The sequence below is a fragment of the Hippoglossus hippoglossus genome, chromosome 7 (assembly GCF_009819705.1).
Source record: "Hippoglossus hippoglossus isolate fHipHip1 chromosome 7, fHipHip1.pri, whole genome shotgun sequence".
Classification (NCBI taxonomy): Eukaryota; Metazoa; Chordata; class Actinopteri; order Pleuronectiformes; family Pleuronectidae; genus Hippoglossus; species Hippoglossus hippoglossus.
The window spans coordinates 1,118,615-1,132,626 of record NC_047157.1 but is presented as its reverse complement, the minus strand read 5'-3'; the positions used below and the strand labels follow the sequence as shown (position 1 = coordinate 1,132,626).

At 41.0% G+C, this 14,012-nt stretch overlaps 1 protein-coding gene across 1 annotated transcript in view; it reads left to right on the top strand.

The window, feature by feature from the left end:
- The window catches only part of LOC117765138 (sodium-coupled neutral amino acid transporter 3-like), a 35,509-nt gene extending 28,562 nt beyond the window's left edge, over positions 1 to 6,947 (top strand). Inside the window, exon 16 of the mRNA XM_034591449.1 lies at positions 6,752 to 6,947. Within this exon, the coding sequence (XP_034447340.1) occupies positions 6,752 to 6,856 (105 nt within the window). The 3' untranslated portion in view covers positions 6,857 to 6,947. The remainder of the gene's footprint in view (positions 1 to 6,751) is intronic.
- The last annotated feature ends 7,065 nt before the right edge of the window (positions 6,948 to 14,012 follow it).

The window sequence follows — 14,012 nt, the reverse complement described above, 5'->3', positions numbered from 1 at the left end:
GGAATGCCAAATATTGAAATGAATTGTGACAACGCCTTAACCACAGCCTTAGTCGTAATTGATCTCAATGGATACGCAGACGGATACCTGGTGCTCTAAAACATTACCGTAAGCAGATATTTACAACCAGACTTGGTAGATAGCAACGAACCCACATGGTCCACAATAAGGTGTGTGAATGGGTCACTTACGGCTGGTATAGGCTGCAATGGCGCAGGCTTGAGACTCTGATTCGGCTTTCCTGTTAGTTTGCACACATGAGAGGTTTTAATATATACAGGTACATCCCTGTTTACGCGTGACCATAAAAGATGTTAAGGTATTTTTAGGACACCAAAATATCCAGACTCGTCATTTGCCACTTTCAAGACATGGGAACGAAACTTTGCTGGCACCACCATCTGGAAAACATAATTATTCACACTGTCTTCATCCACAGGAACCCATTTCCTGAACAGTAACTCATTATGCAAAAAATATCCATTTGCAGCAAATCTTATATGGCAAAATAAAGTGTACACCTTCTATGGGCAATGCCGGGCATGCACCAAAAGATACCTCACCCTTAACATGCTCACAGTCAATAACGATCTTGTGCAGAGGAACAGGCAGAATCTTTAACCCCATCCCACGACTAAGAATGCAGTCACCAGTATCAGTCTCCCCTGACAACAGCAAGACAGAGTCAACAATGTAGGAATCGTAGGCCCCTGTATCCCTCAGGATTTAAATCGGGACTTTCACATCACTTCCCACCAGTGACACAGACCCGTCTCGAATGAAAGGACAATAAGCTGCCAAAACATCCAGTTCACAAGTGTGAGAGGTAAGTACCTCAGAAACACAACAGTCTTTAACAGGCGCAGCAAACCCAGCAGGCTTAACATTAGTTTTCATTCCCTTTGTTTTAGCCCTTAGCACAGCACAATCTGTCTTCAGTGTCCTTTCTCATGACAATAGTTACAGGTATTGAGTGTGACCATTGCCACTTGCTTTAAAGTCAGGTTTCAACCGGCCAACTTTCCCTGAACGCTGCATGTCATTGTCAGAACTATTTCCTCTCCAACCAGAAACATCACGAGCCACAGAGCGCTCCCTGAAACTGCTCTTATGGAGCAATACATTCTCATCAGCTGACACGGCAGCATCAGCAGCAGTTGTAACTTTTTGTTCTGTGATATATGTTGCAATTCGTTCCGGAAGACTATTTTTAAACTGCTCCAAAACATTAAGTCACACAGACCATTAAAAGTATGGACATCAAAGGCAGTTAATTACCGCTTAAAATTAGTTGACTGGTCTCTGGTAAACTCAATATGTGTTTGACCATTTCTCCTTTCCCAGGACCTAAACCGCTGATGATACGCCTCTGGTACAAGTTCTTATGCTTTAAGCACAGTGGATTTTATTTTCTCATAGCTAGAGCTATCCTCAAGGCTCAAAGATGAATAAGCTTCCTGTGCTTTCCCTGAGAGGACACACTGAAGCATAAAGGTGCAGTCTGCATCAGGCCAATTTCTAGCTTTAGCTACACATTCAAACGAGAGGAAAAATGTGTCTGGGTCGCTTTCATTGAACAGTGGCAACAAGCGCAAATTTGATTACCATCAAAACGATACTCAGAAGGCCTGAACACGTGCCTGCCCTGATCCTCACCAGACAGCATGCCATCTCTGACCAAAGACAAACGATATCCCTCCGAAATCTATTTTGGCTTTCTCAGATTGCTGGCGGATTCTCTCCACTTCAATCTGCTTTTTTTCCAAATCATGTCAAATTTTTTTATGTTCCATCTTTAACATCAAAATACATTTTTGTTGTTCAAAAGTAAATCTGTGTGTCACAGAAGGTAAAGCAGTAGAACTTGGAGAAGCATCTTGTTCGATTAATTTTGATCTTATGGCAGCTTTAATATTTTCCTTTAGACGCTTGTCTCCTACAACCACCACTGAGTAATGCTCAGCAATCATGAGCAAATCTCTTTTGTACATGCATCCAGGGACTCCTGAGATGGAGCAGCAACAAAGCCTCAATCCCCGACATGGCAAATATTTACAATGACAACCCCAGCAAATGATCAACACACACCGACACAACAGGACCACACAGGCACCACAACGTCACCCGTGCGCACAAAGAGGAATAATCAACTTTGTGTTTCCCCACTATGTAAAACCCAATCTGACTAACTAAGCTTACCCCTAGTCTTCATGTAACTACTTGCGGTGGGTATTTATGCACTACAGACTGCTGGCTCAGGAGAGCAACTAGTAAACCAGCAACCCTCCCGAAACCATGGACATGCTCCCAGGCAAAAGCTTCAACCATGTTTGCCACAACATTACAAAAAAACAGCCCAACGAACCCAAAGGGGAACATCGCTACAGCCTACAAGGGAAAACTCCACACCACATTACAAAAACTACGCAGTGGGCAAATTGCGAGTGTCATCTGATACCAGCATAAACAACTGGCAAACAAACTAGAAATCTCTCCAAGAAAATCCAGGTAAGTAACAACTAATACAAAACCAAACAATTGCATTCACCCTTCAATGTCGTCCCCAGATGTGTGTTTTTTTTTGCCAAACAAACACTCGCTTACGCACGCGCAGACAATTTACCGGCACAGGTAAACAAAGGAACAACAGCGCTCCCCACAAACTTTACACACGTGCACCCAAATCCACAGTCTGAAGCACAAGAAAATACTTACAACCTAAGCGAACTCGACACACTGTAAGACACGATCAATATTGTTTATTAACTTATAAATCACCCAAGTGCCCCAAAGAAATGTCAAACCGCACGACTAGGTACCGAATACCAACAGGTACAAAACAACACAAATCTTACCTAAGTTGCTGCACAAATGGGAAAAAGGACGGACGAGCCCCCAATTGTAATAACCCAGCTCACAGGTCATGACAAATACGAAGATGGACACAATGGATGGCGGTAGTTTAAAGTATTTATTATAAATTAAACAGCCAATAAGTAATGATAAATGTGGAGTGTGTACGTCAGTAACATCAGTAATGTAGATGTGAGTGTGTGAGCATAGCGAGGTGTAAGGTGTTGTGGAGTGAAAGCATAACACAAGTCAAACAAAAGTTAAATGTACAAACTCTGGCCTGGAGGAGTCCAAGTGGGAGAGATCCGAGCGCAAAGCCGGCTAGGCTTTTATCCTATGGGAGAGCTCGGCCCAGGTGCTCTGAATAGGCTGGAGTCACCTCATGCGCTCCTCTGGTACCTTCAAGGACACAGGAAAACACAGTAACTGTCCACCACACCCGCATCTCAGCAATTAGACAGGGCCATCACAGTTAGACAATCACTTTTTTACTTTATCACTTTCAACTGTGCGACCTTCTCCTGATACACTGAAAGTGTAAGTGCATCCCATGTATCGTTTTTATGTTATTTCATATCCACCGCAGACACTACTTAATATAACAGCTTTTTTAGGATTTGAGTCCAGTGCACACAACACAAATCATGCTAGTTAGAAACTTTCGCTGCAAATTGTGGAGTAGAGCTTCAAAACGTCATCATGTCACGTGACCCTAAACCATCACAGGAGCGAGTTGGCTGCAATCACATCATGCAGTTGTTCCCTTCCAGGTTCAGCACCTGGGAATCACCATTGTGATGACACAACTCTGGCCTGTCAATACTGACATGCATTCATGGTTGTCTGTGCAGCAGAGGTTTGTACACAGGCAGGAGATGAACTAGGTTGGAGACAGATTTTCCAAGGGGGGAGTGGTGATGAGTTATATGCCTCCTTGTGTTGGCATAGAAAAGGTTCTGTATTATGTTGTCTCTGTTGTGGGTGAAAGTGGATAGATGGAGGATGGAGAGGCATAATTAAAGTCGCCAGATATGAGGAGGAGAGCGTGTGGGTGCTGTGTCTGCAGCCTGCTCACAGCAGAGTGGAGGTCATCGCAGGCGGCATCAGCGTTACCTGAGGGGAGGAACATACGCAGCTGTTGCCATAACATGTGGAAATTCCCACAGTAGATAGTGGGGTCTGTCCTTTTTCAGACATGTGTTACGCGTGGCTGCAGAACAGGTGAACCCAGGTTCAGACATAGGCATAGAGGCAGGAGTAGGTGAAAGAGATTCATTGCCAGGCACAGGGGAATGGGCTGCAGGTTAGGGAATGCTGGAGCTAGTAGCCAAGAGCCAGTAGCCAGTAGCTTGGCTTGGGCAGAAACGGTGGGGGAAGAGGTGACAGGTCCAGAAGATGATCCAAGGAGATGGGCGAAATGCCAGGCGCCTGGACAGGACAGCAGGGCTGTGACAAGATGAGGGACGGCAAACAGGGACCGGAGTCCGAACAGGACGAGCTGGATGGGAAATGGAGAACAGGATGTGGATCAGGCAACAAGAACTAAATGCTGAATAGCAAACACCGTTAGTGAGAGTATATGTAGAGGGGGGATGACAGATGAGATGCAGCTGGTGAGGCTCTGCTCTGACACCGACACACCGACACACCGACACCGACACACACACACACACACACACACACACACACACGCACACACACGCACACACGCACACACACACACACACACACACACACACAAAGAGAGCCACTCAGGGAGTGGCAGCAGGTTAAGGATGCCCAGAACTAGAGGTAGAGGGCATGGTAGAAAAAGTCCCAGAGGCAGATATAACTACAAGACCTCTGGAGGAACACATGACACATCACATAGGAAAAACCCAGCAGGAGATTCTTCACTCAGACATTTTTAATTCCAAACGTCATTTTTATTAGTTTTTGCAATTTCTGTTAAAGGCTGAAGGTATAAGCATAAATATACACAAAGAAAGGCAGTTGTGCATCTTTATCTATTCAATGCAAAATATTAATATCAATTCATATTTACAGCATCTGTTCAGTGCACAATATTTAGCATAAGTTCAACAACATGTTCTGCAGAGGAGCTGCTACTGCAGTCCAATGTTATCGGCTTTGCCTTGAATATGGCCATATATATGACTATTTCCTTGTATGAAAGAAGTCCCTTTTACTCAAATAAATACAAGTACTATACAGTATGAAGCCGTGCATCTATCACTCCTGCAAATATTTCACAATAAAAAAACGTTTTTAAACAAAAGAATGGATTCCGTCAACAGAAATGGTAGAGTGCTTTTATTTTGAAACGCGTACAGAAAGTGGGTTCAACTTTTTAAAATGCATGTTTGTGACGTTTTCTCTGTTTATTCTTCTGTGAAACACAATGTTTATCTGTCTATGACACAAACGTATTTACAACTCTTACCGAACCCGTTTCAAAGTAAAAGCACTCCAGCGTTTCAATTTCTGAATCCATTAATTTGTTCTAACGGGGCTTTGATTGTTATCGACAGACTGGAAGATGCACGTCTTTCTAAAGTAGATCGCGATCGACGGGTTGGCGACCACTGATTTAGTTTATAGCACATCGAAAATGGCGTTGACTTTCTGCTTCAAATTGTCTTTGTCGGTTTCTTCAGTCGCATGTTAGAAGTGTCATCATCTTATTGTTCTTGACTGTCCTATCAGCCCAAATCAGCTGGAATCCGTCCAGCATGGTGACCATATCCGGGGTTGCTATGGTTAGCCATGTCTCTGTTAACAGCATAGTCCTACACTGCCGGTAATCCCTCTTATACTGGCTCAACGCCGCTAATTCGTCCATCTTCTTAGGTAGAGACATTACATTTCCCATATGTAAAGCGTCCTTGGGTCCCGTGAAAGGTGCTATTGAAAGCCATTATTATTATTATTATTATTATTATTATGATAACTATGGATGGTAGGACAGGTCAAGCGTTTCCTCATCGCATGGCACAGGGCACCAGCGAAGCTTCCACTTCTCAGCTTGAGGGGAATGTTGACCAGATATGGTCGGAAACAGAGCAAAAAAGCAGAAGAAAGATCCCTGCAAATACGGTGGACTTGGTGTCCATAGTGTACAGACACTATAAGAACAAAATACATGAAAAATAATTTAAAAAGAACGAAGGAAGACTAAGTTAAGTAATGCTCTTGTAGGTTGTATGTTATCCTTTGTATTTACTTTTCTGACTGTTTTTATTGAAACATAAATCAGAACAAACATACAGGGGGCGCCTCTGCAGTGGCCTCGGTTCGATTCCGGCTTGTGGCCCTCTGCTGCATGTCACCTCCCATTCTCTCTGTCTTATTTTCATAAGAAAGTACATGTATGTATATATAAACGGCTGTGTTATTTTATACTTCACTGCACCTTATCAGATTAATCAATATAAGAACACAATTTTGGTTTTTAAGAGTAGTTTAAGAACACGCCATGAAACTGATGTTTTCATGAAGTTTTCGTGGGAACTTTCTTGAGAACAAATTTAAGAAAAAACTTAAGAACATATTGGTGAATGAGTCCCAAATGTATCTAACAGTCAATAGGCACAGAAAGAGTGATTCAATTTTTTATAGCACTGCCATACAAGCCAGTAGCCAGTAGCCAGTAAGATTTACCTTTAGCCTGAGCGTATCCTCAGGTTCGGCTTTTAACGTTATTGCGATTAAAAGGCTGAAACACCTGATTACGCCAAGGTATAACTGAAGGTTATGATTTTCATTATAACAACCAGCCCGACAGAGTTCAAAAGGGATGTTCCTGGTCTAATGAGGGAGTTTTTTCCCTCCACAGGTGAGGTAAGTGCTATACAAATAAAGTTTTATTATTATTAACATATTCTCTTTGGGTTTTTAGGCTTCATGTTTCACAGCGCTGGGTTTCATATTCATGACCATGAGTCTGACATTCATCGGGATTGACTGGTTGAGTGGAGAAAACCGAAGTCTCGGTGGCCATTAAAGAGCAGTCCTTTGGAGACCAAGAAAGATTCAATCTACCGCAGAAAGGATCATGGCTTCATTAGTCATGGACAGTCAATTCCTCAATTTTAGGATTTTATCAAATGTGATGCCCCTCTGTTCTGTATGAGGAGTTGATGAACATTTTGACCTTGGAAGTCAAGAGGAGCAATATGTGTTGTATAGTAACTGCAATATTCAAAGCATATTGGGCCATTGTCTTCTATAGTTATACGGTGTTTGATAAAAAAACATTAAAAAAAAGATCCCTCAGAGATCCGAATGAGATAACATTCCTAAATGCATTCAAATAATTCACTTCAATTGATGGATAACGTTTTGTATTCCTGCAGAGCAGTATCTCAGTAACTTAAGGTTCAGTGTGTAAGATTTAGGTGAAAGGGATCTATCGTCAGAAATTTATATATATAAATATATATATAAAATCCTTGTGATGTTTTCACTAGTGTGTAATTATCTAAATTGTATTATTATTATAATTGTGGTTTTCTTTACCCTAAAATGGGCCCTTTATATTTAAATACTTAATATTTACATCGGGAGCGGGTCCTCTCTATGGAAGCCACCATGTTTTTACAGTAGCCCAAACTGGACAAACTAAACACCATTTGTGAAGGTTACCACAGGTTCTCTTTCATGTTTGGAAGGGGAGGGTGAGGTGAGGGGCATTCAGCTGCAACATGTAACTTCAGCACTAAATGTCTACACACTGAACCTTTACGTTTTTACAACAGTCAAACAATTAGATTGCTATGATTAAATTATGAATTAATTATGGACAGGATGTGTGGATATGTTTAATACAAATTTATAAAAGATGTACAAAAACTGGTTTTTGGGGAGCAAAATACGCTGTTATTGTGCATGTTGGTAATTTTAAATTAATATAGCAAATAAAAGGCTATTATGTGGGATTCAAATATGCAAAATAAAACATTGTCCTTCACCTGCATGAAATTTGTTTTCTATTTAAGGTAACAAGTAACTCAGGTCTAAGGGATATTAATGTTATACTGTTTTTGTTGCTACATTAGCCACTGATGATAATAGTATATTGTAATTGAACAAAGGGCTAATAGATTGCTATGATTAGCTCTACCTGCCTAACTAAAAGATAAAAAAGGTCATCACATCTTTGACAACTACTGAATAACTCTTTTTCTTTCAGAATAATATTATAGCATAAGCAACAGTTCATACGATCCCTGCCAGTGTAAAGTGGCAGCTGTCAACAAATTAAGAGTTACATGCTGATTAAGTGACTCACAGCAACAACATCTGCTACAAAGTCTTACTAACATTATATGCTGATGAGAAGTGGTGTCTACCAGTGGAATATGCCATTTCTAAGTTGCATATGCCGGTCAAACAACTGTTATACCTCCAAAAATTGGTGTACGACATTTTTGTTTGTAGCTCCTCTTCCGTATATGTCAAATTATTTTCTTTGAGAAAGACACTAATTGCCTCCAAGCATCTTGTATGGCAGCCATTTTGCCTTGAAAAGTAAATTGAAAAACAATTTGTCTGCTAAATGTTGCTTATCCATATTTAATCTAATTAATAGCTTCTTAACAATTGTTTGAGCAGGAGATGTATGCAGTGTTTTTATGTGTAATAATCCAGTAGTATGCCAATATACCACATATAATTTGCAAATGACACTAAAAACAGGACAGGATACAATTAACCATATTTCAGTCAAACAGTCAACAGACACAAAAAGCCTGGACATATACAGCCCCACCCCAGCCTGTGGAAATAACTGTATGAACATATAAATCCATCCATCTAAATCTATGTTTTTATAAGTCCTGTTTCAGTCTCAGAATGTTTTCATCTCTGGACAACTTCCGACTCTTCAGCCTGAACATTTTTTTAAAAGCAGCAGCCATGGAATACATTTTATTGACAATTTTAATGTTTTCTGGAAACGCAAGGACAACTTTCAGCCTGATGTACATCCTGTACATCCAAACTTCATTGGATCCAGACAGCTCAGCGCCAACCTGCCTCATGCCCTTGGAAGGCCCTGTGAAAAGGTTTTGGTGCCAAACCATGTCTCTGTCTGAACCAGCCGCTGAGCAGCCCCCTTCCCCTTCCCCTCCCCACCTCCATCACCAATCAGGGAATTGATTAAAGCTGCTAAACTAAAACTCAGTGAGATTTCAACCTTATTAGTTAAGAAACAGGAACATCACCACTCATAGGTCTGACAAATAGGAGACGACTCCATGTCACTTCTTCCAAACTACTGGTTAACTCAAGGAGACAGTGGCCTGGTTCAAATTTACATCAGAAATCATAGACCACCTCATACATTTCTAGTAATCTTTAAAACTGTCAATATTCAGCCATAACCAGCTTCCAAACCTGTCTTAAATCACAACAGCTTAAGTTAGCTCTCCTTAATGTCAGATATTAGGTCAACAAATTCTTCCGAGTCAACAGTCTGATAAATTACAATAATTTGGGCTGTATGTTCCTGGTTGAAACATGGCTGAACAGCACTACTGGCATAGCAACAATGATAGAGACCTGTCCTCCAAACTATGAGTTGTATCAGTCAGCTCGACATTACAGAAGAGGAGGAGGGCTCGCAGAGTTCTATTCCACACAGTTGGTATGCAACAACATTGTCCTGGGGGAATTTAAATCATTTGAATATCTAGCTGTTGAGCTCAAAGGAAAATTATCAGTAATAATTATCACAGTATACCACCAAAGTATTCACCGGTATTTCTGCAGGAACTCTCAGAGCTGGAATCACAATGTGTCACCAGATGTGATAGGCTAATTCTGAATGAAGACTTGAATATTCATGTTAATATCAAGAATGATCCCGAAGCTACGGAGGTTCAAAACTTTGAGCCAATCCAGCATGTACTGGAAGACACCTACGGTAACACCCTGGACTTAGTGACAAAGGAGGGTTAAACATGGAGAATGTTTCAGTATGTGAAATACCTATCTCTGATCATCACTCTGTATCTTACGGTTTCACTGGAACCATTGCATAGTAATCATGGACTATGATTACAACAAGACTGCTTGATATACAATATTTCTCCTCAGATACTCGACCATTACTGACAATAATTCTGTCCGTCCTGGGAGAGGGATCCCTCACATGTGGCTCTCTGAGGTTTCTACGTTCTTTTTACCCTGTTAAAAGGGTTTTTTAGTAGTTTTTCCTAAATGGCAGAGGATGTCACACCTTGTTAAAGACCTATGAGACCAATTGTGATTCGTGAATATGGGCTATACAAATAAAATTTGATTTATTGATTGATTGATTGATTGCAAAGACCAAAATATATATTAAGTTTGAAAAGAGACTCCTTGATGAACATGCTGAAGGTTTGTGATAAAATGAAATCAACTGAACCATAGTCATGGGGCTACTCTTTAAATGACACCCTGTTGTCTGCCTATATTTACAAAGAAGCCATGACCTCCTATTACAGAGCAATACATCTGACTGGTATGATTACTTTTCCAAGATCATTAAATAGAATACTGGGAACTCTAGAGTATTATTCTCCATTAAAGGGCCCATATTTTACACCTTTCTGGGACTTAATTTGAGGTATTGGTACCCCTAAGATGATATATCAGTGGTTTAAAGTAAAAAAAACTGCTACAATGTGTATTTCCATGTCCTCTCTTCTGCCTCTCTCTGGCCCTCCAGAAAGAACAGGCTGTTTTCGCCTGCCTCATTAATAATTTATGAGCCCCTCCTCTGATTGTCTGACTGCATTTTGACTGACACGCGACCAGGCCTATCACCGGTCTCATTCTGGGGCATTGACGAACTCTCCGGTAAACACGAACCACGACCACAGCTTAGAGTCACGTTATTATGTTTGGATACAGCTGTAGAAGCCACACATTCACAGTCGGTTACAACAGGATGTTTCTGAACGGCGTCCTCATGTTTGTTCAAGTTTTAGCAGGACAGTCGGCCAATGTAGGAGTAACGTCAGTCCCGAGTTACAGTACGGAGTTTCAGTACGTAGTTACGGTCCCGAGTTTCAGTAAGGAGTTTCAGTATGGAGTTTCAGTACACAGTTAATTTACAGAGTTACAGTACGTCGTAACTTCTACGTTACAGTACTCCTGTATGCAGAGCATGCGGTGAGCAGTGTGGGGACAGCTGTATTCTTGAGGAGTTGCTGTAGGTTGAGAGTCTGTGGTGAAATGAGCCGAGCACACCGAAACACTCTCTTCCTGAAATGCTCCGGCACGTCAGAAGAAATAAAGCGTAACCGCTGGTCTCGAACAGTAATGTTCTAAGGAGGAATGTGCACGGACACATTCTCTTCCTTGCATCCCTCCACGCTGCAGTGTTTCTTCAGTGTTGTTTGTTGTGGTTAGCCTGTGGTAGCTAACAAGCTGCTAGCTCAGCATGTTAAGACTGTAATCCGTGGCATACAATAACACTGTACTTAAACTTGTTCTCATACATAAACCTTTATATATATTACAGTATTCCTTTAGCTTTATTCAACATCACACATACATGAATGCACTGTGCTCATTAAGACACTGTGACCTATGCCTTAGAAAGAAATCAAGGAGCTGCCCCAGCTTCTGAAGGCCAGATAGGAAAGGTGTTGTCTTGTCTGATAAATACGCATGCTTACACACACAGAACATACAGCCGATAAAACAGAAACACAATGTTTCTCACTCCAATGAACAACAACACCGTATCTGCAAAACTACTGAAGACTCACAAAGCTTCAGCCGGATAAAGGATTTTTCTTAATACACAAAACTTAATACTGTCAGAATGTGAAGATTTGCCCAGCTACTATCAAAGGAGGGACGAACCTGGGAGCGGCTCCTCATCATTGGTGGATTCCAGTTCCAAGATGCTGGGACCACGCCTTCAACCTACTATTATAAATATTGCACCTGTCATCCGTTCGGGGCAACTCTTGACTACCCCGAGCTACTGACTAAAAGCCGAGGCTGTGCATTGAGTGCCCATAGCTATGCTGTACCTTTTCATTGCTTCTAAATAAATACTTTTTGAACCAAGACCGACTCTTCTCTCTACCTAAGGATAAAAGAACACGACAAGCAACATATCTGCTTGGTGTCGCGTTCGGTGTGGAGGGGAGGAGGAGTGGTGGTTGTGGTGGGGAGCGGGGGTGGTGGGTTCGGAGGCTGGACTGGAACCAGCTGGGTGGGGCTGAGAGAAGAGTGCGGTTTCCACAAGACATCATACGGATGCGGAAATATGCAATGAGTGGGCTCAATAACATATTTCTTAGAATGGACTGAGTGAAAAAGTCCGCAGAGTGACTGTTTTCATAATTTGAGGGTACCTACTAACCTCCTTCAAGTAATTACAGATAGTAAAAGCCCAGAAAATGTATTTTACACAATATGGGCCCTTTAAGTAATTTCCTTCACATTATAAACACATCCCTTTAAACAGACATTTTCCCAGATGCCTTCAAAACAGCTGTAGTAAAACCATTACTAAAAAATCACCTTGACTATAATGCATTGACCAGACACAGGCCAATATCCAACCTCCTATACATTAGTAAGATACTTGAAAAAATCGTGTCAGTGCATATAAACTCAGAGAACAACATTCTGGAGGAACTCTGATGAAAACAAGGTTTAAATTCTAATCCTCTTGGACCTGAGCACTGCTTTTCATACTATTGACCACAAAATCCTTATTAATCATCTTAAGAAGTTTACCTGCATGTCTGACAGGGTCCTAAACTGGTTCAAAACATAGATTAAAGGGAGGAAGTTTTATGTCAGCATCGGAGATCACGTGTCTGACAAACATGATAGCTGTTTTGTGGTTGCCCAAGGGAGCTGCTTTGGACCTTTATTATTCTCACTGTACATGCGGCAACTGGGTGACATCATCAGAGCGCACAATGTTTGTTTCCATAGTTATGCAGATGATACACAACTGTACATTGCTGCTGAGCCAAATGATGACGTTCTGCGCTCAATCACTAAATGTCTTTCAGCATTACATGGCTGAGCAATAATTTCTTGAAGCTTAATGAGGCTAAAACAGAAATCCTTTTAGTCGGCCCAAAATCTAAATGAGAAGCACTGGAAAATAATATGGGTCAGCTAACTCTTTGGATTAAATCAGAAGTGACAAGTCTAGGTGTTATCTAAGACTCTGATCTGAGTTTCCCAAGATGACCAAAACTTAATTTTTCCACTTTAAAACATAGCAAAGGTTCGGCCATTTATAAATCAGACAGATGCTCAAAAGCTGATTGATGCCTTAATTTCTAGCCGACTAGAATACTGTAATGCACTTTTTACAGGCCTCCCAAAGAAAACAAGAGAGTGATTCCAGCTCATTCAGAAATCCTTTTATACAAGGCTCTGAATGGGCTAGGACCAAGTTATATCGCTGACTCTCTGCATATTCTGAAACCTCATATTTTAGCTTCTTTTCTTAACATTCTATGACGACTGAGTATGTTTTCAATATTTACTTTAACATTATTTCAGTCTATATATTATATCTAATCTTCATGACGACTCAAAGTACACTACAAGTCACATTCAGCCATCTCCACACATTGTTCTACATGCAGCCCTTTTCGATTACACATCATTCAAATCATGGACAGCATGGCATTTACAGTTCAGTGTCTTGCCCAAGGACACTGAACCATAAGGACAAGAGGAGCCGGGATCAAACCTCCTGGGCCACAGCCACCCAAAGTTATAGAGCCATCTTACTCTGCCCCATACGTTGATAAAGGATTATTGTAATTTGCAATTAAAGCAAATGGAACAAGATATCACATGGTTTATTATTGGTAGAATTAAGGTGAATTATTTTCAAAGTAAGTGCTTACAAAGAAATATGATGAAACTTAAGGACACTCCATATCTATTTAGATGAAAGGTAGCCCCAGATTTAAAATACCTTTAAACCACAGGATAAGAACCTGCTACAACATAACTCTCAAGCTTATGACCGATCAAACTTCGGTCTTAATACAGAAAGTAATGTTAAATGACTTACTCATTAAACCCAGTTGTTTAACGTTTCGGTGGCCCTGAAGCTTTTATCAATACACATATGGTAATAAGTCTGTAAACACAACTGCTTAATATTGAACACTATA